This window comes from Tiliqua scincoides, chromosome 2, assembly GCF_035046505.1.
Source record: "Tiliqua scincoides isolate rTilSci1 chromosome 2, rTilSci1.hap2, whole genome shotgun sequence".
NCBI classification, from domain to species: Eukaryota; Metazoa; Chordata; class Lepidosauria; order Squamata; family Scincidae; genus Tiliqua; species Tiliqua scincoides.
Window position 1 is genome coordinate 246503399 of NC_089822.1, and position 27358 is coordinate 246530756.

Genomic DNA, 27358 nt, shown 5'->3' on the forward strand with positions numbered 1-27358 from the left:
ATTTCCTGGCTGGCTTTTCTGCAGGAGGATGGAAGACTCCACGTCAGGCTGCAACCAGTTAGCATCTGAATTCCAGTGTTGCTTGGTCCTAGGTCATTCACTCTATTGAATTGAAGTGCAGCTCTAGTAAAGGAAGGAGGGTGTTCCTGACTTCAGGATTGCCCTTACCATGATGTAGGAGGCAGAACCGGATAGCCAAACTGTGCAGGGTCATCTAACTTCCCACACCGGTCTTGTCTTGTGCTGGATCAATAGGGTCTTGATTCAGCTTATCATTTAATTAAGCAAAGGCAGCTTGTCTCCTTTTTTCCTTTTCTTCTTTTGTTGCCTCTTCCCTCCTTCTGCTTCTACCTAAAAATAAAATTCATAGAACCATAGAAAAGGTTCATAGAAAATTCCATTATTTTGGCTCAAACCCTGCCCTTGACTTATCTGTGAGATTTACATATACTTGAGTATCTGCTGTACTGTGAATGAAAAGGCATAGTCAGGGTAAACATGAGCAGCTTCTTTAAAAAACTTTATTATTATTTGCACTTTATTATTATTATAAATAATAATAAGCTCATGGATAATAAGCTTATAAATAATAATAAGCTCATGGATCGTTTTAGCAAGGCCTGCCAAGATTTTGGACTGACGATCAGCCTGAAGAAAACACAGGTCATGGTTCAGGATGTGGACTCACCTCCCTGCATTACAATCTCTGCGCATGAACTGGAGGTTGTCCATGACTTTGTGTACCTTGGCTCAACAATCTCCAACACTTTCTCTCGATACCGAGCTAAACAAATGCATCGGTAAAGCAGCTACCACGTTTTCCAGACTCACAAAGAGAGTCTGGTCCAACAAGAAGCTGACGGAACGTACCAAGATCCAGGTCTACAGAGCTTGCGTCCTGAGTACACTTCTGTACTGCAGCGAGTCATGGACTCTTCGCTCACAACAGGAGAGGAAACTGAACGCATTCCACATGCGCTGCCTCAGACGCATCCTCGGCATCACCTGGCAGGACAAAGTTCCAAACAGCACAGTCCTGGAACGAGCTGGAATCCCTAGCATGTATGCACTGCTGAAACTGACGCCTGCGATGGCTTGGTCATGTTGTGAGAATGAATGATGGCCGGATCCCAAAGGATCTCCTCTATGGAGAACTCGAGCAAGGAAAGCGCCTTACAGGTAAACCACAGCTGCGATACAAGGACATCTGCAAGAGGGATCTGAAGGCCTTAGGAGTGGACCTCAACAGGTGGGAAACCCTGGCCTCTGAGCGGCCCACTGGGAGGCAGGCTGTGCAGCATGGCCTTTCCCAGTTTGAAGAGACACTTGGCCAACAGTCTGAGGCAAAGAGGCAAAGAAGGAAGGCCCATAGCCAGGGAGACAGACCAGGGACACACTACACTTGCTCCCAGTGTGGAAGGGATTGTCACTCCCGAATCGGCCTTTTCAGCCACACTAGACACTGTGCCAGAACCACCATCCAGAGATACCATAGTCTTCCGAGACTGAAGGTTGCCAACAAAAATATTATTATTATTATTATTATTATTTCTTTCTTTCTTTCTTTCTTTCCTACCTACCTACCTACCTACCTACCTGTGGCTCTGTCAAGGTTTTTACTGTTACAGATGTGTGCCATTTAATGACTGGATACTTTAGGTCATTAAGCAAACATTCAGCCCAGCCTAGTGCCTTTGTTGTGTAAGCAGACACTCCCTGCCAGACACTCACTGGCTGCACAGGCTTTTGGATGAATATTGCCTCTTCTTGGTGTTAAGAGCTTTGCTGTGTAAACAGACCCTCTGCTGCAGGCTATAGAAGTCCTGACTGCCTCCTTAAGAGCCTCTTTATTGTGTTTTGTTCACCATCATATATACAATTAGTTGTTAACTGGAAGGTTGTTAAGCAGTGCACGCCTGTATTACTGTATATACATTCAGGGGAATCTTATGGTCATTCTACTTTCTGCAGATTTTTTTTAACTTGAAATGCTACAAGGTTCAATTGCTTGTTTCCAAGAGGTTTCATTTATGAACTAATGTCAAAATAAAACCTATATGTATCCTGCACTGTTAGACCATAGATTGTTAATAAATCAATAACTTCTTAATACACAAATACTTTCAGCTCCTTCAGTGTTAAACTATTACAACACCCAACTTCTGTGCATGTGTAAACTAGTTGTGAATACGTAACAGGGCTTCTTTCTTACTTTCTGGACCCACAGCTCTACAGTTCTTTACTTAGGCAGTTTTTTCCGTGCTTTTTAAGCACTGGGGTTGTTTATGGGGGTTACACAAGGACAAACCAAACTACACAAGGACAAACCAAACTGTCAGATGACGTTTCTGAGCAGTGCTTGTTGTGTTGTTTAGATGGACAGAATGGGCAGGGAGGGTACCAGGAATGCCTTTTTGCCACAAAGAAAAGGGAAAGGTTGCCGAAATGTCTCTGCAATATCAGAAATGTATAGGCTTCTGGGGGCCTAGGCATCAGGTTTCTGTGACAGTGCCCTACTCTGGCCCCCTTACAGGGTCTCTCACCTGCTCTCTGATGGCACACCAGGTTCTACCACTACTGAGGCATTCAGAGATTGGCCTGTTTGGTTGAGCCCTCTGATGGGTCTGGGCCCTAAACCAGTGCCCAACCAGACCAATTTCTGATGCCACCTCTGCAATAAGGGACACACTTGTGGTTGTACAATATCCCTATCCTTGCACCCAAATATCCTTGCACCCAAGCACCCCCACCCTCTCCACTGTTATACATTACAGATGGCTTTTATTTGAGTGGTGTGTGCTGTATTTATGTACTCTGCAATAGCCTGTCCTGCTGTGCTTTTTACAGCAAGATGTAGATAGAAAACCCTTCAGTTTAAAAAAAACAAAAAGCTATTACCCCAGCATGGCATCTTCTCCAGTGGTGTCTCTTCTGCATCTTTTTTAGACAGAGCCCATTGGGGAAAGGGAATCATTCAGTAGTATAGCTATGTAAACTGCTTGGCAAACTATATTTTATTTACATTAACTTTTATTTTGGGGATAGGCTGTTATGGGAGGGTGATGGGATATAAAGGGAAGCTCGGACATGCAAACCAAAATGTAATAGGCATTCAAAAAAGCACAAATGTCCTAAACATTTGTGGGTCCAATCCTATCCAATTTTCCAGTGCTGGTGCAGCTGTGCCAATGGGGCATGCACTGCATCTTGTGGGGGGGGGGGCAGCAGTCACAGAGGCCTCCTTAAGGTATGGGAACATTTTTTCCCTTATCTTGCAGCTGCACTTGTGCTGGAAAATTGGATAGGATTGGGCCCTGTATCCGTATCTTCCTGAGATACAGAAAGCTAGACTAGATGGGCCTTTGGCCTGATCCAGCAGGGCTCTTCTTATGTTCTTATGAACCACAACACTAGTGGTTCTCAACCTTTTAGCACCAGGACCCACTTTATAGCATGATAATCTGTCAGGACCGACCAGAAGTGATGTAATGACCAGAAATAACATCATCAAACAGGAAAATTTTTAACAATCCTAGGCTGGAATCCTACTCATACTTACCCAGGAGTTAAGTCCTAATTACTATCATTGTTAAAGCATATACATAGTAGCCTATTAAAAAAACAGGTCTGTCACATTTCCCCAAATGCAGTCATATATCATGGTAGCATCAAGTCTATTAAAAATAAAACATTGAAATGAATGGGGACCCACCTGAAATTGGCTTGTGACCCACCTGGTGGGTCCTGACCCACAGGGAAACAGCACTACACCATCCTGGCTCTCATAATATTTAAAAACAGCAAAGGAGTAGAGCTCTATGTAGATGTGAAGCATGGACAGTTGGTGAAATGAACAAAAGGAAATGGAAGGTGTTTGGACTGTGGTTTCGGAGGAGAATATCTAATATGAGTTGGATAGAAAAAACAAATGAAGAAATGTTGGAGAGGGAGGAGGATTGATGTGGAGGGTAGAGTAGCACTTAATGCCCCCACCACTTGCCCACTGCTGCATTTTCTCACAGAGCTTAGCTTGTCCAGTCTTGAGCAGAACTCTGTTAGTTCTGATCTCTTTGAATCATTTCGCCGGAGATGTCAACGTTTGAAGATGGAACTGTCTGCATGCAAGGCACGTGACCTTCCACTGAATCTTGACAGGGTGCATCCTCAGGTACAGTGGACCCAGGACCTAATCCTATCCAACTTTCTGGTGCTGACATAGGGCCCAATCATATCCGATTTTCCAGGACTGGTGTAGTAGCTGTGCCAATGGGATGTGCACTGCATCCTGTGATGGGGAGGCAGTCACAGAGGCCTCCTCAAGGCATGGGAACATCTGTTCCCTCACCTTGGGGCTGCATTTTGGTTGCACTGGTGCTGGAAAGATGGATAGGATTGAGCCCGTAGTCATGCCAATGGGGCGAGCGCTGCCTCCTTGTGAGGCAGTCATGAAAACAGCCTCCTCCTCCAGAAACCCCAGCATGGACTTGGACACCGGAAGGTGTTTTCTGCCTGGGGAAAGGAGAGTGAGTCACGTGCTGCCTTGGCCCTTCCAAGAAACTTGCTCAGTTGCGCATGCGCAGAGGAGCGGAAGCCAAAACTGCTTCTCAACACACGTGCTTGACACTAGCCAGGCCGCGCCTGGACCAGCCCCCGAGCCAGCCAATCAGCAGCGATCCCTCGCTCCCCCCGCGCGATGACGCAACAGTGGTACCCGGGATGAGAGTTTCCGAGGTGCAGTTGCCGTGGCAACGGTTGCCTGGTCAAGGCGGGACAGGGCCTGGGATGGCGGCCGAGGAAGACGAGGGGTCCCCGCCCGACCCGGACCCAGACTCCGGCTGCCTCCCCTCCCTCCTGGTCCTCCTGACCTTCTCCAGCCTGTGCGGGATCAGCGTGGTCAGCCTCCTGCTCTGCGCGCGCGGCGGGGACCGCGATGGAGACCCCGCTCCGAAGGCTCCTCCCGCCTCGCCCCCCTCCGCTCGGAGCAGCTCCCGCTCCTCTGTCCTGCCCCGTCTGGAGAGCGTCCAGGCAAGCCGGGCTGTGTCTGGCTGCTCTGCACTGGCGGCCTCGGAGCCTGTCCTGGGCGAGGCAGAGCTGCGGGCGCCTGTTGGAGAAGGATGAGCCTGCCAGGCGCGCTGTGGCTCCCGTGGCGCTGGGCACGGCGAGCAGCTGCGGTCCTGGGTGGTCTCCCGCTGCTGGAGAGCTGCCTGTGGAGGGAGAGGTGGGGGGTGCAGCCGCAGCACATGGCTGTACATGAGGACCCCGGTCAGTGCCTGAGCGTGGCGCCAGTCAGGGCCTCTGAGAGGAGTTTTATCAGGGGGTACAAAGTTTCTTTCGGCCCCTTCCCAAAGAGGGAGGGGGTGGAACAGAGTGGGGGTTGGCAGAATGGGGGCAAAACAGGCAGGGGGAGAGTGGCAACTGCCGGAATAGTCTTTGGAGCCCAGGTCGACCAGTCTTCCCAATGCAGAACTCAGATCTACCTGCCTGCCCGGCATTGGCAGCTAGACACAGAAAACCAAACACATTCCTCAGTCTCTCTAAAGCCTTTCAAATATAGAAAATCATTGCAGGATCATGGTGTTTCGACTCACACTAGAATGGAAAGTGTCCTGGGTACACTGTGTACTTTTGCAGTCCCACAGCTGTGTCCCTGAACAACTCTACACTCCTTCATGGTTAGCAGATCCACAAGCCAAAGAGCTGCTGTGGCAGGCCAGTTTCCTCCCAGATGTGATGCTGTTGAGGAATGTATGCATTCCTGGGCCTGGTGTGCATGGCTTCTGGCAGTAGTCGCCGCCATGTGCCCACGGTAAGCGCCCAGCATCCTGCATGGACAGTGAGTCTGGGTGAGATTGGAAAATGTAAGATCCCAGGAAATTTCTGGGCCCCATTTTTTGCCTCCAGGGCCCAGGTACAAATTACCCCCTTTACCCCCCTCTCTTAGGCACTGGTGCCAGTGGAGGGGGCGTGCAGTGGTGCCCTGTGGGGAGAGGATGCCACACCTGGGGCATTACTTTGGTCTCCCCTTGGAAGAGACGCCCCTTGGGCTTTCCCCTTTGTCTCCCTCTGGACTCAGGCCTTGCACCCCTGTTGCAGTCATGGAGTGGGGCATTTGGTGTGTAGCATTCTCCTGTCAGAGTCCCTACAATAATTCTGAGAATGTAAGTACTGACAGACCTCTTCCCATGTACGTTCTGAGCAGGTGGTTTATGCAAATTGTATGCAAATTGCTTTGTATCCGTGGTTTCCATGGCCTTAGTGTGCATGAGAAGAGGCCAGAGAGATTGTGCACATTTTCCTAGGAGTAAGTCCCATTGTATTCAATGACACTTCAGAGTAGACATGCATGGGGTTGTGCTATGGGTCACGTGCCTTGCACTTCTATCGTGCAAGTTCTATAATCATGGAAGGGCCAAGACTTGGATGACTCAGACTCGAGTCACAAAAACACTCATTTTTTGCAACTTGTACAGATTCAAGTCATGCATGTCAAAAACATGGGCACTGTCTCAGGACTTGGGAGGGGGGGTTTACCCTAAAAATGAAAAGGCTCAAATAGACTTGAGTCAAGGCTCACTTTTGTGTGTGCTTGCTACTCTGTTTTGTGTGCTTGCTTGCTTGCTCACTCTTTTTTTCCACTGCTTCTGGGGCTTGACTCAGTTTTCAAAAAGACTAGAACTCCAGTCAGAATGACTCAAAAAATGGACAAGTCGTGATGGCAACTGTTCTGACTTGTGGGCAACTCGAGTCAAGGGGGCAGAGACCCGTGACTTGACTCAAGGCTTGGCACTATGGCTCAGGCGAATTCCTGGATATAAGTACTGGGTGTATGTTTTCTGATTGGCTGTAGTCTGTGTAATAGCAAAGTGGGTGGGGTGGAGGAAGCAGCAGGAGGGAGGTACATTGCACTCACATGAAGATATTTTATGCATTTCTTTTGCTCTGCATTTTTTCTGCTCTGTTTTGCTTTGCATCATAGTCTGCACAGTGTGCTTTGCCAGGCAGCCTCTGTCATTTTGTTCATAAGTTTTGATTGTGGTGTTTGTGAAAGCTTGTTTGTACTTTAAAGCTGTATGAGGGTTGAAAAACCTTGTTGCTCTGCTTCACCACAGGAAAATAGTAGTTCTGACTTGACCAGAAAGTTTACAGATCTGAACAGTTTGATTGGTCAGGGATGGAGCCTTCTGGGCAGGATAGAACCACTGCTCCAAGGCTCAACTTCTTCAGCAGGTGTTACAAGAATTTCATAGAATTCCACAAACTGGAGCTGTGCTTGGAATACAATGGTTAATTCTTTTCTTTTACTTTCTTTTCAAGGTGGGCCACAAACAAGAGGTGGAGCTGGTTCCTAACAAAATCCATTTCATGAAAACGCTTAGCTTGAAACCACTTGCTTTTGGTAAGAAAGGCAGGCTGCCAAAAATATTAACTATATGTCCTATAGTGAGTTACAGGCTTGCTGTTGAAGTGTGACATGCAAACACATCAAGCTGAATTGCAGAACACAGGCTTTGCATGCACATGGTCCTAGGTTCACTTCCAGTCATTTGTTGGTAAGGCTGGGAAAGATCACCTTCATAAACTCTAAGAGAGCTGCTGCCAACCAGATGGACCTGCAGTCTGATGCGGTATAAGGATGTGGTCGGAGGCACCATACTTCTCCACACTGTTTAAAACAAACACTGTAAAAGATGAAAGATGGTCCAATACAGAGACATCCAGCTTAGGCAGTGTCTCTCTCTCAGCTAAGAACAGTAAGAACAGCCCCGCTGGACCAGGCCATGGGCCCATCTGGTTCCACTTCCTGTATCTCAGTGGCCCACCAAATGCCTCAGGGAGCACACAAGACAACAAGAGACCTGCATCCTGATGCCATCCCTTGCATTTGGTGTTCTGAGGTAGCATCTGTTGTTCTGAGGTTGGACAGCTCTTTTTTGTACCATCTTTTGCTGTTATAGCCACTTTGAATGCCCATCGGGGAGATAAAGTGGGGTATAAATTTGTAAATAAATAAATCTAAATTAAGATTAATGATTGCTCTTGAACCTGCAAAGGTCATGACTGCTCTTCGACCTTTAAAGGATGTTTAAATGTGGTTGTAACCATGGTATTAATGACTTTACTTAAAAAAATTTCTTATAGTACATGTGTTGCCAACAATTTATAAGTGTGAAAGGGAATGCTCACTGAGAAACAAGGCAACATCTTTGTTAAATCCACTTCACGCCACAGGCATTTTTAAGTAACAGACACCATTGTGTCTTGTGTCCAAGGCTTTTGCAAATCCCTAAAAGGGTTTCTTCCAGCTGCCATCACTCACTGTTTCCAATAGCGGCCAGGGTGCACTCCACCATGAGTCACTTTTTGTGACTGCTTTAAAGTGCACTGTACCACTAGAATGGGAGCTTTGGCATCACAGCAGGCCCATAGGATTGGGCTGAAAAGTTTCACAGTAGGAACAAATTTGTCTTGGAAAACAGCTAACAAAATTATTTGTTCTTTCATTAGTAGTTCTAATAGATAACACAGCATATTGCTGTACCCTCTAACAGTGTTTCTCAAACTGTGGGTTGGAACCCACTAGGTGGGTCACGAGCCAATTTCAGGTGGGTCCCCATTCATTTCAATATCTTATTTTTAATATATTAGACTTGATGCTACCCTGGTAAGTGACTGCATTTTGGGAATGTTACAGACCTGTACTTTTAACAAACGACAATGTATAATCTTTTAACAATGTTAGTAAATGAGACTTACTCCTGGGTAAATGTTGGTAGGATTGCAGCCTAGGATTGTTACAATTTTCTTGCTTGGTGATGTCTCTACCTGTCATGACATCACTTCTGGTGGGTCCTGACAGATTCTCATTCTAAAAAGTGGGTCCTGATGCTAAACGTGTGAGAAGCACTGCTCTAGTAAAAACCCTGATTGGTTTTATATTGGTTATAATTTGTAATACTGCTTTGACAGAAAGAATTTTGTATGGTGGTGGGTGAAAAGTCTTTGAAGGAAAAAGAATATTGTACTTTTCATCCCACATACATGTCACAAAGCTGCTTGTTTTCTCTGGTGCTTCTTTTTCTGGAAGGAGACTTTACTTCACCCTCCCTTTCCTTCTGTGCTAGAAATACCAGATTTCCTCAGTGAGGATGAATGTAAACTTCTTATCAACTTGGCAAAGCGTGAAGGGCTAAAGAAAAGTCCCATTCAGTTCTCTAAAGAGAGAGCTGATTCCTTGGAAGAGCTAGCTGTCAACCAGATGGAAATCTTCAACATCTTAGACTTCAACCATGATGGACAGCTGCAAATCATTGAGGTATTCAGGAGGCTTGATGCTCTGATGCAGATACAGTGTGCAGACCCAGAGCATCACTTGGGGGTGGGAATACAAACTTTTGAAGTAATTATACTTAACTATTTTAGTGTGAACCAAGATAGTTTCTATGTGCTTTCTAGTAGGCAATGTTGTGAAGCTAGATGCCCAGTGTTAGACTTGGAGGATAAATTCTTTGTCAGAGAAATGATGGCCTTTTGTGATCTTGCTGGCACCCTTAATACCAGCATTACTGAACATTGTCTATAACTGCAGGTGCATGAGAGGTGTGGAACAAATAGGCCAGTAGTATGTATGTATGTATGTAGCATGGCCAGTTAATTTCCAAGACAGTGGCTCCCTCTAGTCCTTGTGTTGGCCTGGCAGAATTTGTAGTCACAAATTGGATTCATTCTTGACAGATCAGCAAGAAGTGGGCAATGTATTGAACTTTGCATGTAGCAATGTAACAAGTTCTGCTTCCCTATAAAAGGCAGCTTGGAAGATTGGCACATGCTGTTGAATCCACCGATACCTATGTCACATCTGCATGTAAATCACTTTGTCACACCACTTTGATGGAATGGCACTTATCTGAAATGGCAGTGCTGCTCATACATATTGTTCCTACCTGGGGCACTTCCAGAAGGGACATTTTGTTTGGAATCATTACACTTTGTTCACTTGCCTTTTAAGGAGGGTTGCAGAATATCACTATCTGTTATCTTCCTGTATTTTTCCCAGCAGTTCAATCATCACATTTATTAATGCCAAAAATCCAATTTTTTGGAGAATAGTAGGTCAGTAAGCTGAAGTGTGGACTGCTCTTAGTGCTACTTTGGAGTCTTCTTTGAGAGAAAGAAGGAAGAGAGAAGATCTGTCTGCTATATGTCAGCAGTGTTCTGCTATTCATCACTAATTAGTGGAGGATGGGTACAGTGCAGTGCAAGCATTCCAAAACATGCCCTATTATTGCAATTCTACATGTGGAAAAGACTGGCTGGTGTTACAAGGAGCACATCCTGAAATATCCTTGTTGGTGAAGTCATTAAGAAAAGTACATGCATGTCTGAACTCACTCTTCCTAATCTCAAGACAAAGGTAGTCTTTGTTTTTAGGAGTGGTATCCAAAGTCAGCCGGGAGGCCATCCACAAGAGGGCCTGTCTTGCCAGGCGGATCCCTGAACCTTAGTATTGGTGGTAGTGGTAGGATCCAGTGCTCCATCAAGGGACAGTGGGGGTGGCATGGGGAGTGGCAATTTTCCCCTAGGACTTCCAGCAACCTGGTGTCAGCATATTTTGTTTTGAAAGACACTAGTACTACAGTTTCCCACATGCAAAATGCATGCCTGCTGAGCTCAGTTAATATTTCACTTGAGTCAATAGATGGCAAGAAGCTGTTACACTTTTAATTTCAGATGATGTCACATGAGCGTCTGGCAAAGGATCAGTTGTTAACCCCCAAGGATATTATGGAGATGTACAGTTCTCTGAAAGCAGACCCTGATGGCAATGGTAAGATGGAATTAATGCTGCCTTTTAGTGTACTGGGCACTGTTGCTCACTCTGCCCTCTCTAATCCAGCAAGCAGGTCAGTCCTGAAACTTTGCAGCCATGGGAGATAAGTGATGGCCATGGCTGTCCTCAGTTGACCTCTCTTCAGAGTCTGCTTTGTCCTCCTTTGCTTTACAATCAATTATGTAAATTAATTGTTGTTTTTCTGCAGTTCCTGCTTATGTGGCATTTTTAACTTTTTATTTTGTTATTTTGTCTTATTTTTAAAATCAAAATTTTAGCACTCTTGGAGGTTTGAATTAGAAACATGTAAACATCCATAAGACCCCAGTGTTCATGGGGATATCTTTTGAATAGTCCTCAGCAATAATACTGTCACCCATTTCTTTGGAACTTCATTTTCAATATCATTCTTATACCTTGTATACGGGTGGGACCTTGTTATCCACATGGGTTCTGTTCCCAGACCCCCCCGTGGACACTGAAAACGGTGGATAACGAAATCCACAGTTTTCGGGCCCACTGGAGCTCCAAACGCAACTAGAGCTTTGCTCTGGTCATGTATGGAGCTGTTCTGAGCCTCAGAGAGACCACACACCACCTCTCCAAGGCTCCGAATGCTGCCCAGAGCCTTTTTCCAGCAATTTCTGAACACCAGAAGTTATTGGAAAAAGGATCTGGGTGGCATTCTGAGCCTCTCCAAGTCTCAGAAAACCTCCAAGATGTAACCTGAAAAAGGTTCCAGTTATGTCTGAGAGGTCTTACCCACAGAGAGGTCAGTACCCACAGAGAGGCAAATCCGCAGATGCTGAAGCCATGGATAAAGTCTCCACCTGTACTATTTGTCCGAAAAATGTTACACTTGTGTAGTTCCAGCATATATGGGGCAAGTGCCCCATACATTGCAACTGTTTACAACAAGAAATATCTGAAACAGTCTTATAGGAATATAATATCACCTGGATAATCTTCCTAAATTTTCCTTTGAAGGTGCAATATTCAGAACTTCAGAGAGCTGCTACAGATTTTCTGCTGTTTTATAATATAGATCGGTGATTTTCAACCAGTGTGCGAATAGTTCACAGATGTGCCGCAGGAGTTTGGGAAGGGTCATTTCTTAGTAGGGCCATTGAGGGTGTGAGCCCTCTACCAGCTGCACAGTGTGCCTTGACAATTGTCAAAACACTGGTGTGCCTTGACAATTTTAGAGCCTTGTTAGTGTGCCATGAGATGAAAAAAGTTGAAAATCGCTGATGTAGATATTGGATTCCTTCTCCCACCTGTTGAACCTTGAATAATCCGTATTACTGTTTGTCAACATGCATTTTAAAGAGTGTACCCTTTTAAGTACTTGACCCTAAAAATGTTCCAAATAATGTCAGTAGTCTACCAAATTTATCCTTAGACACAATAGTCTGGTTATCCCTTTGAAACTTCAGGTATTTAAAAAGGGGGCCTAATTTTTGAAGATTCATGTCATATCACAGTGGTTCTCAAATTGGTGGGTCGTGACCCACCAGTTTGCGTAAAGGTTCCCCCTTCCCTTTAAGGGGCGGGGGAAGGGGAGAGGCAGGGAAGCAATCCCCAGGATCGTGTTTGTGGGGGGGGGCGAGCAGGGGTGCTTGTGACTTACTTTATGAAGGGGCTGCAGGAGTTGCGGGGAGCCCTGTGGAGCTCTTCACAGCACTCCCCAAGGCTTGGAACGTTCTGAAAAAGCGGGCGCAAAGCACTTCCATTTTGCAGGAGGCGCTTTTCTCTTGCGGTTTCCAAACGTTTCAAGCCTCGGGGGAGCGCTGCGGAGGGCTGCGCAAGGCTCCCTGCACCTCCTGCAGCCTGCTGCAGCCCTGCCTACATAATGTAAGTCACAAGCACCCCCCTTGCCCCCCCTTAGCGACGCGATCCTAGGGATCGCTTCGCTGCCCTAGCCCCTCCCCTGCAAGAACTTATTGAGGGAGTAAAGCTCCCTCAAAGTTTGAGAACCATTGCCGTATCATATCAAATAAGCATTCCACTTTGAAAAATTTCTCTTGATGTATTTTAATGCAGCCTTCATTAAGAATATCAAGTAGTCTTAATATTCATGGTATTAAGAAAAACATAGCAATCACAAACATTCATTGCAGAGCTTCTTTTATTTCAATAGACCAGTGGCAGACCTTGGGGAGGGTGCGAATACTCAAGCAACAGGAATTTAGGCACCTGGGGTCAGCCCTGTGACCCGCCGCCTGCCCCCCCCCCCCCGGCTTTCAAAGCAACCAGGAATCATGCTGACAGTGGCTGCGAGAGCATAGCCACTGTCAGTGCACTTCTGCGCCACTCTGAGGGTCGCTCTCCTCCCATTTCTTTAAAGGAGAAGCAAGGGTGGCCCTCCAATCAGCAATGAACTGGGCCTAGAGTGGCAATGCTCCTGCAGCTACTCTAAGTGTGATTCCTGACCACATCTGAAGGCCACCCTTCTCTCCTACCCTTTAAAGAAAGGGGAGGAGAGGAGGGCGGCCCTCAGAACAGCTGAGGAACTGCCTGGGAGGAAGCGGCGTGCGTCTCCTCCAAGTTCGGAGGAGGTGTGCACTACTTCAAGCCCCAAAGGAGCTGTTCGCGCTGTTTCTAGTGGTGCGGACGGCTCCTTTGGAGCTTTTTTGCACCATTGGAAGGCACCCAGGAAGCAGATAGGGCTCACCTCCTCTATGTCTTCCAGTGGTGCGAAAAAGCTCTGCTGAAGCCTTCCACACTGCTAGAAGCTGCATGGAAGACTCTATTAGGGACTGGGCTGCCTCCTCCCTCCCCCCCTTCTTTTAAAAGGGGAACGGAGGAGGCAATGCACCAGAGGTAATTGTGATGATGATGTCACCAGAATTACTTCTGGATCAGAGGGCAACGGGTGGGATAGTGGCCTCTGTCATGAAAACTGCCAGGTTCACTGCTGTTACTGACCCTTATCTTTTCTATCATATTATGTTCAGTATTTTAAAGGAGTTGTGTTTCCATCTTGGTCTAAGAGGGAAGAATCCTTGGATTCAGTTAGCTGACATAACTGCATCATAATAGTATTTTTTTGTTACATGATATAATAAGTCCTCCTGATGGAATATTATGTGCATCAGCTTAACTTTAATGTATGGAGATTTCTAACCCATGTAAACTCATTGCTCTCCTACTGTATATGTTCAAAATAGTTAAAAGAATACAAATTGGGAGTGCTAAGAAAATAAAGAACTGCTTCCTGCACATGCACATGTAATCTACAGTTTCTGTGTGGTCCCCCCAAGTTCAATGGTAGCATATGCAAAATGGCCTTTTTTGGTCCCGTAAAAGAGACACTATTAGGCTGTGAATTGAGTTGACTACTTAATTGGAATGCACATTATTTTACTCCTTAGACCCTGCAGTTAGCTAAGATAGTACACTGCATTTATGCAGACCTTGGTTCAGAAGCTTTGGAACTGTGGCCTACAGAATAGGTGCTTCTGCCTCCTCCCATCAGCAAGAGCCAATGTTGCATGTTGACTGGAGAAACAGGCTGTAGTCCTATAACACTTTCCTGGGAGTAATCCCCACCAAACACAATGGGACTTACTTCTGAGTAGACATGCATAGAACTGGGCTAACAAAAGCCACAGAAGGAGCCTTAGGGCATAATCCTAACCCACTTTCCAGCACTGACATAAGGGCAATGCAGCTCCGAGGTAAGGGAACAAACATTCCCTTACTTTGAGGAGACCTCCATGAGTGCCACCCAACTACAGGATGCAGCACATGCCCCATTGGCACAGCTATGCCAGCACTGGAAAGCGGGTTAAGATTTGGGCCTTATTGTGTGACTTCAACCTTGTAAAGATTTTGACTCTATATTTTTTTCTTTTTCACTTTGGTTCTTTCTTAGAAAATAAAATTAGCTAAAGTAACTCATTTTTATATTGTCGGAGGATCATTTACTTCCACAATGAAAAATGGAAAAATGTAGCAGCCATAGTAAAACGTATGATATAGTGCAGTGTCTCTCAACCAGTGGTAGGGGTACTACCAGTGGTAGTTGAAGTGGTGTCTGGTGGTACTTGCAGGACCCCCAAACACGTGCCACACAGCAGCAAGACCAGCAACGCAGCATGAGAACAGCAGTAGGCAGAGCTCCTAAGCATGCTTTTCTGTGCTCAAAAAAGACCTCTCCTCCACCCTGAGCCTCTTATTGGTGTTTGTCATGGCACGTTTGCCCCCCGAACCCAGAAATAACTGGGGATGATGTCATTACCAGTTACTTCCAATGGTACTTTGAATAGCTGGACCATGTGAAGTGGTACAGTGGAGGACAAACATTGAGAAATGTTGGTATAGTGTACATATTCCTGTCATCCCTGCTAACTGAGCCAAGAGGCACTTTTAAAATTGGTACTCCTCTTTTATTTAGCCCAGGACACTATCCCCTCCTCCACACCTCTATAACACAATAAGCACCATTTGAAAAGAGAGGCATATAGAGGAAGTTCATATGCCTCGAGTTCAGGCAGTCTAGACAGTGTAGTGGCAGCTAGAGAGTTGGCCAGTTGGAATATATTGCTGCAGCATGCTATCTGAGCTTACCAATAGCCAGTATGGTTTCTCCTGTCCTTCCACTAGGTGTACTAAGTTTGGAAGAGTTTAAGGGGGTGAATATGCAGGACTTCTACAGGTATATAGACAGGAAGAAGACAAATAAAAGAGAATTGGTGAGGAACAGCCAGCAGGCGTGGCTGGTTCAAGGCAAGGGGGCACATCCGATCATGCACTCCATACAGCAAAGGTAAAGGCTCTCCTGGGATAAGAATGACCTATAAGTATTTAACCAAAAGCTTCCTAGCAAGGCTGCGGGTGACGATCTGTCTCCTGATGATATTTCTGTTAGAAGACTCTGAATTCATTTAAAAGTATATTTGTTGATTGATTAAGGATGTCATTTGAGGATATTAAGTGAACACAATGGCTGATAAGTGTGCATTGATGTTAAGGTGCTTTGTTCTTTTTTAATATGTAAGCATTTTAAACGTTGATGTGTTGACCAATTTGTTCCTCACATTTTACTACTCACCGAAACTTGTCAAGATGCAGCCAAGTCTTGAAGAGTGACAGAGGCCCCTGTCTAAATGGGGGAAAGTCCACAGAGTCTAGAGAAATGGTGGAAAATCTCTTGAACTATTCCTCTGGTCAACTCATTTTTCTTCCAGCCTGTCTCTCCAGAGGTGGGCAAGGAAACAGGCATTGGGCATCTATGCTGAGCCTGAAGGAGGTTTAAAGGATTGTTCTTTCCCTCAGTAGCTGTAGCAGAAGCTTCTTTCTCTGCCTGCCCTGCACTCCTCTTTGACTGATGGGTTGAAATCCCACCCTACTCTGCAACTGCCACCGTGATCAATCTGGGCATTGGGCAGTGGCAGTAGTGGTAGTAAGGATCACCTCCTTCCATTCTGACCTGCCTGCAGATGCTTTCCTTCAGGTGCCCCACCCTTGGAGTGGAGGCAGGTGGCTGCCACACGGAAATCTTGTTTGACTGTGAGACTTCCTCCCTCAGGAAATAATCCTGCTTTCTTTTGGGCATCAGACCAAGACCTTCCCATTCTTCCAGGCCTTTTCATGCCTTTCAGTATCTCCTGATGACTTTTATCCTTGGAGATGGGTTTTGCTGCTGTAGATGGTTTAGTATTGTTAGATGCTGGTGCTTTGCTGATGTTTTAACTGTCATTGTTCTAGTTTACTATGGTTTGACTTTTACTCCTTAATTATGCAACTGTTACCCTGTAGATGCCCTATCTCATCTGAACTCGGAAGCTAAGCAGGGTCAGGCCTAGTTAGTACTTGGTTGGAGACTGCCTGGGAATACTGGGTGCTGTAGGCTTATACCATAGTCTTTCGAGACTGAAGGTTGCCAACCATGGCTTTTATTATTAAATAATGAATGTCTTGATCTGGTTCTAAATACGTTTGGGATTGAAACCTGAATTTATCTGTGCACTGCTCTCTGTGTTTTATTCTTCTTTTAAGACAGCCCATGCCTTTGCGGCCTACCTCAGGCAGTGGCCATCCAGCATCCATCACCATGTGGACCCGGCCACTTGCTGCTTCTGCATCAGAGTTGTGGTTGTGACAGCCATAAAGCCTGTTGCACTGGCAGAACACAGGCTCCGCTGGCATCACACGCTCTTAAGATTTGAGCTATAATAATCCTTAGCATTTGTGTAGCACTTTCTGAGTGTGCATTGAGCTTCAGGTGGGTTATCATGCTGCAGCCCTTACAACAATTCTTTACTGTGTAATCCCCATATTGCAGTGAAGGCTGAGAGGGAGGGCTTGCAACATATTATTACTATTATTATTATAGACCACTTTTTAGCGAAAAGTTCACAAAGCAGTTTACAGAGCAAATCCAATAATTGACGGCTCCCTGTCCCAAAAGGGCTCACATCTAAAAAGATGCAAAAGGGCACCAGCAGGCAGTCACTAGAAAAGACACTGCTGGGGTGAGGAGGGTCAGTTACTCTCCCCCTGCTAAATAAAAGAGGAGCAGCAACATCATAGCAGAGGTGCTAATTAAACTTGATTAGAAGCTCAGTCTCTAACCATTATAACACACCAGTTCACTGAAAGAAGCATGAAAGACTAAAATCTGAAAGCACTAAAACTTCTTTCTCTTTTCAGTATCAGGTGACCACCCCAGCATTACTGGTAGCTTTGTTTTGAGATTCCTGAATTTTGTTTCATCTGCATACTGCTTTGGAATGAGTATTGAAAAGTAATGTACAATGTTTAACAATAAAACCAAATGGGCTATCGTAACAGAAGGGGAAGCAGTGGATATATTCTATACCACTGACCCACAGATAGCTGCATTGACTGCCAGTTGTTCACCATCTACATCTTGTCTGGTGCAGCCCATCCCAATCTTATCAGTGGCATGGTGGGAAGTCAGAACACCTATGGAAATATACAGTAGGACCTCCAGAGTTGACCACCTCTTTATAATGACCACCTCCTTAAGTTGACCTAATTTTCACATGTATGGACAGACACTGCATATACACTATGGGAGACCAACCTCTCTATATTGACCACTTCCGTAAGTTGTATCTTGACCACTTCGACCATTGCACAGAGTATTAATTTACCCTCTGTAAGGGTAAATTAATTGCCCACTGAACGCGATACTGTGAGCCTGTGTTTTGTCTAGTTTGTCCCATCTTGGGAAAAATTTTTTTAAGCTTATGAATTTTCAGGGTTTTTTTTAAACACTGATTGTGGGCTGTTTATTCTCTGTCTCTTGATATAGATATAGATGATATAAATAGTAAGCATCACAAGAGGATCAATTCTCATTGATATTTGCAATAAAACTTTTTAAAAATCCAATCTAAATAATAACTTGGCCTTGCATTTGTTGTCCTTGGAGCTAAACATGATGATATTTAATTGCCTTTTTTCCGTATGTTGACCACCTCCCTATGTTGACCAATTTCCTCCAGTCCCTTGGGTGGTCAACTTAAAGAGGTTCTATTGTATACACATTTATTTTGTTGGTTTGCCTCTGCTTCTTCTTCAGGGTGATTCATTTAACACGTCTGTCTGCAGAGATTATTGAGCTCAGTGAACCTTTGCAGGTGGTGCGATATGACCCAGGAGGGTACTACCATGCCCACTGGGATAGTGGAAAGGCCGTCCCAGATATTAGTAGGATTTCCTTGGAACAGTTTGTTCATATTAGTCCTTATCATTTCTTGTCCCGGTAAGTCAATCTAGAGATTGTAAAGAAAAACTCATTTCCTATGCTCTCTACTCTCACAATGCTCCATATTGTGTGTTGGCAACCATAATACTTGTGGAGAAGTAGACATTGTTATACAAAGGCTATAGTCAGTTTGCCTCAACAGATCGAAATGATGAAAGCACATGTCGCTTTCTGATTTTTCTGCTAGGTTGTGTAGCTCATACAGAGATGATAAGAGAATGCCCTTTGTGATCCTTTGGCCAACCAAAGGAGAAGCACTAACTCATTTCTGCCCAGCCTACAAGTGTACACATTTTATCCCTGTTGTGTATATGCAACTTTGGGCAGAAATGGCTTAAGCCAGTGTTATTCAAACTGTGCAGCGCGGCTCTTTAGGGAGGCGCCAGGAACTGAAAGGGGAGGCATGGGATGTCCTCTCGAGCAATACAGTCACACCCCTGGGCAGAATACGAGCCCGTCTTCTGGTCTCTGCATCTCCGTCAGCTCTCCCTCTCCATCAGCTGTGAGAGTGGCTGCTGCCGCCCTGCCCTCTTCTCCCTCTACTCTGAGGCTGCCGCCTTCTGTGTTGGCTGCATGTTGTTTACAAAGCTCTTCAGCCCCCATCTGGCAAGTACCAAGCATGCTCACTTTGCAGTCCTTGTCCTTGCTGACCATCAGAAAGAAACTCTCCTTGTTCCTTGTCTGGTTGGTTCCTAGTTCCCAGCCTGGGATCGCTTTTCATCAAAGTGAAATCTCTCTTTTCAACCCCTCCCTCTTCCATTCCCCCCTTTCAATCTCCAAACCTTCCTGCTTTACTCCCCCTCCCCTTAAAGTTGTTTCCATGCAGTTGGCAAAGGGGGAGGGGAGAGACAAGCACACCCTTCACTTGGCCAGGAGCAGAAAAAGGGTACTGTTTTTAAAGTTATTTATTAATCTTGTTGTTTGACTGAAGAGGAAAGGCTGTATTTTTAAAGTAATGAATCTTGCTATTTGAAGGGAATACTTATCAGCCATTGATGAAGTGATTGCCAGCCCAATCCTATCCACGCTTTCCTGGGAGTAAGCCCCATTGACTCTAATGGGACTTACTTCTGAGTAGACATGCATAGGCTTGAGTTGTGCATCTCCTAGTATAGGAGACAAATCAGGTTCCTAACCAAACCCTTATAAGCTCTGAAATATTTTCATGGTCTATTTTTGTTTTCCCCACCAGCTGCTGGAAAAATTTAATTTAATTAAATTAATAAAGGGTTCAATCCTATCCAAGGAGAATGGGAGAAATGACTACTTGGATTGGGGTCCACAGGGGTGTGTGTGTGTGTAATGTTGGTCAGACTGGTTGTTCACAAAGTTCATTTGAAAAAACAATTTTATTGGTATGCTTACAAAGTTAAAAAAATGAATCTTCCTGGACCAGACAAAATCTACCTACTCCAGCATCCTGTCTCCAACAGTGATCAGCAGCTGATCATTTATAAAGCATGTATATTGCTGTGTATTAATAATATATTTTTAAGATCTGCAATTAATTAATGATATGATTAATATAATTAATATTAATATAGTTAAGATTTCTGGCCACTTCCTGTTTAATGATGTCACTTCCAGCCCTCAGGAACATGATGGGGAGTCATGGCCAACAGCCACAGGGGTCAAGGGAGCCACTGGCTGGAAAAGTTTGAGTACCACTGGCTTAAGCAAATGGCAGGGGAGGGGAAACAATTGCTTCCCTATGTCCACCAGCTATTAAATTACTATTTCATGTTTTACTAGACAAGCTTGGGGACTAACATGAACACACAGGGAACCAAATACATGACCTTGTCTCATGACATACTCCAGTGGACTTTTGCTTGGGACAAGAGGTTGAACTTTTGTCTTGCAGGGTCAATGGTCAGGGTACCAATCTTTTTCTGCTATGACAGTATCTCAAGATCATGGAGTAGGAAAGGATATGTGAGGCTAGGCGCCCAAATCCTATCCAGCTTTCCAGCATCAGTGCAGCCACTATGCAGCCCTTAGGTAAGGGAGCACATGTTCACATACCTTGAGAAGGCCTCTGTGACTCCATTCCCACCACAGGATATGGTGCAGGATATGGGCCCAGCGGCACCAGCAATGGAAAAGTGGATAGGATTTGGCCGTAGGTCACCAATCTCTTTCTGCTGTGACAGTATCTTGGGAGCATGGAGTAAGGAAGACCTGTGAGGCTAGGTCACCAATCTCTTTCTGCTGTGACAGTATCTCAGGAACATGGAATAGGGAGGGATCTGTGAGGCTAGATAGCAAAGATTCTGCAGAAACTTCACTAAGAAACAGTTTGAAGGAGGGAGAAGTGCAAGAAAGGGTTCCGTATGCAAACTGCTCAAGGAAATAGCCTATTCGGTTTTTAGAGGGAAAGTGAGTCAATATTGTTCTCCCAGGGGAAGGTTCACAAAGGTGGATTCATTTATTTATTTAGTGTATGGCATATAATACATGGACATATAACGGTTAGACTAGATCAAATGTCAGTGTCCAGTTCATGGAGTCATTCAAGGATAGAGTTACCTTCATAGAAAAAGTCAGACCATGGGCCAGTATACACCCTCGGTTTGTAGCCAGTCACAATGTGGTACATGGTTTGGTGGGGGAACCTGCAATCACACTGAGGGGTAGATACTAGCCCCCATTTAAACACTGAGTCCTGACAAACACCATGTAGGGTACGGATCCTATTCAAAGTTTTCCAGTGCTGATGAGGTAAGTCGAAACCTGGCACCTTAAGTGTAGGATCGTCTACATACGATCTACCTGTTTCTGGGCATTTGACTGCCCATTTAGCTTTCCATTGGGCATTGATGTTAAAATTGTTGTGCGGATGTTGTGCGAGTGCCAGAAAAGGCTTCCTGGATTTGAGCCTTCCGATTGACAGATGAGGAAGATCGGCATGCACTGGTAAAAGTTGTTCTTGGAAAAAGAAAGGTGGATCCTGATGGGCAACACATGGTGCTGCGCGGAGGCTTGTCCATTCAGAAGGGAAGGAAAGCAGAAGGCAGATCAAGTAGCTTAGATACCTATGCTTGGTGCCTGGGGTAATATGATTTCAGGGTAGATAAGGAGACTAAAACATGTAATGCTGCACGCTGGTGTACTTGGGGGGAGGCAAGGGTTGCAAATGCCCCAGGCAGCACAGGGAGGAGGCAGTGCTGCACCACCATGCCCTCCCTCCTGCAGCATCCTGTGTGGAGGCCTTGTACTAAGGCCTCCAGATGGCCAGGGGAGGCTGTGTGCAGTCCCCAGGTTGCACAGGAAGGGGGCAGTGCTGTGCCGCCATCCCCCCCACCCCCGTGCCATCCTGTATGGAGGCCCTGTACAGAAACCTTGGGAGGGTCAGGGGAGGCTTTGCGCATCCCTCTCTGGCCCTCTGAAGGCCTTCTGGAGGGCTGGAGGAGGCCACACACAGCCCCCCCCCCCCAAAAAAAACACGATGGTCAGGTGGCAGCATTCTGGGGTGGGACATTCTATGGTCCTGGCCTCACAGTGCCTCAGCCTGCCCTGCAGCTTGAGTGGCAGACTCAGTGTCATCAGCCATGTGTCTGCGTGACAGCTGACAAGAGTCTGGGAGCTGACAAGGGTGGCAGCCACATCATTGGCACCATTAGGGTTTATATGAAGGTGAGTGTTAAGTAATGTCACTGCTTACTTGTGACAGTTGCCTCTGTCTTTTACAGCTATGCAACAGTACTGATCTACCTAAGCAATGTGACTGGTGGAGGAGAGACCAACTTTCCTATTGCTGACAATAGGACCTATGACTATCAGGTATGTATTGATAAAGCAGAAGAGTCTAAAAATATTTGACATAGTGAATTAGATGGAGAAAACCCAATGGGCTATTATGTTTTTCCACTCTCAAATTGAAGGTAAAGTGGGGGTGACTTTCCTCAGCTCAACCCCCACCAGGGTCAGCTCCCCAAAATGGGTTTCTTTGTTAGCAGTAGCCCTGAAAGGCTGTTTGGGGTGAGGAAAGCTATAGATGTTTGCTCTAATCTAGACAAAAGGGTACTCACTTAGATGCTATTTCCTTATTCACCAGCGGGGATCAGAGAGCCCATCAACAGCAGGCAGCTAACCTTTGTTAGTGATTGAACCAAGATGCACCTAGATTCCAAAAAGCAAGCTCCTTTAATGGAGTTTTAATTAGTTCAGCCCTGATAGTTCTGGTCAGTCTCTTGAAGATTGCTTTGACCATCTGATGGTTGTATTTGACCAATGGGCAGGGACTGCCAAGTTCATGTGCTGGCTGTTTTCTACCAGATGAGATTTTCTAGTGTTCCCAATGCACATTCTACACATGTTGCTGCTGGGACATGCAGCTGAAAAAGGTTTGCATGAAAGAGAACATGCTAAGGGCCCAATCCTATTCAATATTCCAGCACTATTCAATATTCCAGCTCTGAGGAAAGGGAACATTCTCTTACCCTAAAGATGTCTCTGTGACTACCCCACCACCACAGGATGCAGCCCACGCCCCATTGGCACAGCTGCATTGGTGCTGGAAAGTTGGACACGTCATCCCAGTCAGTGTCATAAAAAACAGGATTTTTTTGTAAGATGAAATGTCCCCATTCACTACAAGTGCAATGAAGTATACAGCAGTCCAAACCTATTCAGTCTCTATGCTGATGTCCCATGGATGCTGGTGCAGTGTTCAGCATCCCAAATGCCAAGCCTGTCCTGGCAAAGCAACACCGATACAGCCCTTATCAGCCCTTAGCATTCATGAAAACACCAACGCAGTCCATGGAGCAGCATCCTGATAGCAGCATGTCATTACCATGACATCTGTGTGTCATCGCTGTGTACAGTCTCTATGAAGTTGACACATCATCCTTGGAATCCAAAAGAAACTCCAGCCCACGACTGAGGCTCAAGACACAGGTTTCTACACTGGTGGATTGTCATTGTCCTGGGGTACATGGAGATATAGTGGTATATCTCAAGGATAGGATCAGGCCTGTCCTTAAGCATTCCAGGAATCTGCTGATAGATAGATAGATAGATAGATAGATAGATAGATACTTACTTACTTACTTACTTACTTACTTACTTACTTACTTACTTTATTTATTTATTTATTTATTTATTTATTTATTTATTAACGGTCATCCGACCAGCTAGTCACAAAACAACATGACAAAATACACAAAATTAAAACCAACATCCCTTTACACATATATAAAATCATTAATTTATACTCTCAATTTTCTTTCTTATCAACTGTGCAGCATGGCAGAAACGGGCCACCCTGAGCGATATATCAGGATTTACATCAGATAGCAGAAAAGCAAGCTGCTCCTCCACCCAGGAATCTGCTGGATGCTATTTGATGTAAAAGCATTTTGAAGTACAAAATTAATCCTTCCCCAGTGTACTTCTTGTGTACTTCCCCACTTCTAAAACTTTCTTTTTCAAAGTTCTTCCGAGGCTCTGTGCTCTCTGCTGCCCCACTGGAGCATGGGAATACAAAGTAGCCCTTAGTTGTTGGCAACCTTCAGTCTCAGAAGTATGGTATCGCTCTCTGGATGGTGGTTCTGGCACAACTTCTAGTGTGGCTGAAAAGGCCGATTCGGGAGTGACAATCCCTTCCACACTGGGAGCAAGTGCAGTCTGTCCCTGGTCTGTCTCCCTGGCTATGGGCCTTCCTTCTTTGCCTCTTTGCCTCAGACTGTTGGCCAAGTGTCTCTTCAAACTGGGAAAGGCCATGCTGCACAGCCTGCCTCCAAGCGGGCCACTCAGAGGCCAGGGTTTCCCACCTGTTGAGGTCCACTCCTAAGGCCTTCAGATCCCTCTTGCAGATGTCCTTGTATCGCAGCTGTGGTCTACCTGTAGGGCGCTTTCCTTGCACGAGTTCTCCATAGAGGAGATCCTTTGGGATCCGGCCATCATCCATTCTCACAACATGACCAAGCCAACGCAGGCCCTTAGTAAATGTGGGAAACATCAGCAACAGTACCTGTTCTCACTGCAACAATGTCCCAACAATCTGTGAACTGCTTACGTTTTAAGTTTTCAAAAGTTTAGATCTTCTGAAGCTTTGTGCTCCATCTCGTTGCACACCCCCAAATTATACTGAAGTAAGACAGTTGGACTTCAGTGGAACATACCTCAAATATTTCATCTAAATGTTCTCTAGCTCAACTCGCCGGGCAAAGAGAAGCCTTTTAAAGTGGTGCTTCTTCTGTTTAGCAGGGATAGAAGAAGGGGAGAGCAACTTTCCTTCTTCATCCCTGCAAAAGATCCCTCCCAGTGTCTGTGTAGGAATGTTAAGGGAGGACACGACCTTTTCATTCCTTTTGCTATTTGGCATTAAGTCTTACATAGAATATTCAAATTGTATTTCCTTTTTAAACATCCTGTCTTTCTTTGAAGGACTCAAGATGGCTTAATAAACATGAAGCTCTTTTAGTGAATGATGTGTATAAATATGAGATATGAATGAAAATGGGGGGGGGGGTCTTGTGTGTTGTTGAGGGCTTTGTGTGTTTTTTCCCCCCTGGAGTGTAGTGCAGTAATTGTATTCTTCTTTACTCCCAGTCTCTGATTCAGAACAATATTGACCTCCGAGACACTTACAGACACTGCGATAAGGGAAACCTGCGGATAAAACCCGTGCAGGGCACTGCTGTCTTCTGGTACAACCACCTGTCAGATGATGAAGGTAATATGTCAGTGATGCATTGTTCTACCTGCTGAGCATTGACAGGGCAGCCAAGGAGCAGTCATTGGAGACAGTGCTGAGAACAGAAACTGGCCTTCACTGAGGAATGACTCATGGATTCTTGTCCCCTTGCAGGATGGATTGGAGACATAGATCAGTATTCTTTGCATGGAGGCTGCTTAGTCACTGAAGGAACCAAGTGGATCGCCAACCAGTGGATCAGTGTTCATCCCAATAAGAGGAGTCAGCTCCTGCTCCAGAAAGTGATGGCTCAACATGCAAACGATGGGGACCAGAGTGAGGGGATTGTGGATGAATACTGCCCTGCTGTGCATGAAGAACTATAGTGCTTGAGACACTTTTCTAGTGACCTGGAATAAATTTTTTGCACTGTCCTGTTTCAAGCCTGTTTCAATCTCCCACCTTCCTCCATCTCTACAAGAATGCAAGAAGTGTCTTTAAATAATTTATACCCTGCCTTTCCCTTGCCAAAGTGAATGGCCTAAGGCAGCTTGCAAAATGCTCATAAAAAGCAATTTTAAAAAAACTCAGGCCAATGCTGGACTCCATGGGAACTGGTGTTATAGGCTCCCTCTGGACTGTGCATCTGTTCTTCTTTCCTCCCCTTGGCACACAGTTTGCCCCCACAACCATGTCAGTGGCTTTGCACTGGCAGCTGTGCTTTGCATACCATTGGAGAAGTGGCCATAATCTTAATAAATATGGCCACTGAACTCAGTGCAGTTCAAGTGATGCCCCAATGTGGTCTTTAGCCCAAAAGGTTTGCTCCACGCTGAAAGTGCTCCTTTTCTCACCCCCCCATCCCAAGTGCAAGATCTGAGCTTAAAAGAATGGTCCAAGCCAGGGTTGGGCAAACTTTCAACTTTAGGGATCCTGGACCTTTAACAATTGTACAAAAGCTGGGAATTTCAGCAGGTGCAGCTTTTTAGCTCACAGATGAGAAGCTACACCTGCTGAAATTTTCTCTCCTTTACAATTGTTAAAGGTCCAGGATCCCTAAAGTTGAAAGTTGTCCACCCTGGTCTGAGCAGAACAAGGAAACTTTCTGTTTTCTTCCCCAACTCCACAAATTCAAAAATGAGAGCTGCAAAAAGAAAGGGGGGGGGGTAGTAAATGCCTTGTGCCCCCACCCCATATGGAATGCTGGAATCAATGAAATGATTGTAACCATAACATGAAGTTTGCATTATGGTCCTCTGTGCAGTTCCCACGATGCACCAATGCGATCTTTGGCCCACAAGTCTGGCTCCACCACTGAAAGTGCCCCTTTTCTCACCCACTCTGTCCTAAGTGCTACTACCACGTGGTGAGCAGATCCTGGGCAAGGACAGGAAGTTCTAAAAGCCATTTCTCAGTGTCAGCTTTCCTGTCTTTCTCTCTCTCTCCCCGCCCCAGGAGGGACATGGACACCAGCAGGTGTTTTCTGCCTCGGAGAAGGAAAGTGAGCCACGCGTTGCTTTGGCCCTCCCAAGGAACTTGCGCAGATGTTATTCTGCGCATGCGCAGAGGAGCTGCTGCCACGGCTGCTCCTCACGCTTGAGCCTTCAGTCTCGCCGGTACCAGCCCCGAGCCGGCCAATCAGCAGCGCTCGCTCGCTTCCCCCGCGCGATGATGCAACAGTGGTACCCGGGATGAGGGGTTCGCGAGGTGGTTGCCTTGGCAACGGTTCAGTCCTCTGGACCTGGTCGGACCAGGCAAGGATGGCTGTGGCGACGGCAGGGCAGGGCGATGAGCTCCCGGCCAGGCGACGAGGCGCGCGCACCGGACCCTCCTTGACTGTCCTGCTGCTTTTCTCCGGTCTCCGCCTCAGCAGCGGGATGAGCAGCGGCGATGGAGACCCGGAGCCGGGCAGGGACTCCCCGGGCCCCGCTCAGGAGGACCCTCCCGCCTGGCCCCCCCTCGCCCCGGGCGACTCCAGCTCTTATGTTCTCCCCCGTCTGGAGGGCGTCCAGGCAAGCACGAGCTCCTGTGTGGAGGCTGCCCCACGGCCAGGGCGGTCTGGCTGCACGGAGTCTGGCCTGGGCTTGGCAGAGCTGCAGGCGCTTGTCGGAGAAGGGTCCGTGGTGCTGCCTGACAAGAACAGGCC

The 27358-nt window shown here is 46.0% G+C and overlaps 1 protein-coding gene across 1 annotated transcript; it reads left to right on the forward strand.

Annotated features, from left to right (window-relative positions):
* Positions 1–4572: 4572 nt before the first annotated feature.
* LOC136638972 (transmembrane prolyl 4-hydroxylase-like) lies at positions 4573–25598 on the forward strand. Its single transcript, XM_066612996.1, has 9 exons — positions 4573–4731; positions 7315–7396; positions 9123–9313; positions 10729–10825; positions 15437–15599; positions 18384–18566; positions 22262–22352; positions 25128–25251; positions 25387–25598. The coding sequence occupies exons 1-9, from the start codon at positions 4573–4575 to the stop codon at positions 25596–25598; spliced, it is 1302 nt and encodes a 433-aa protein (XP_066469093.1).
* Positions 25599–27358: the final 1760 nt, after the last annotated feature.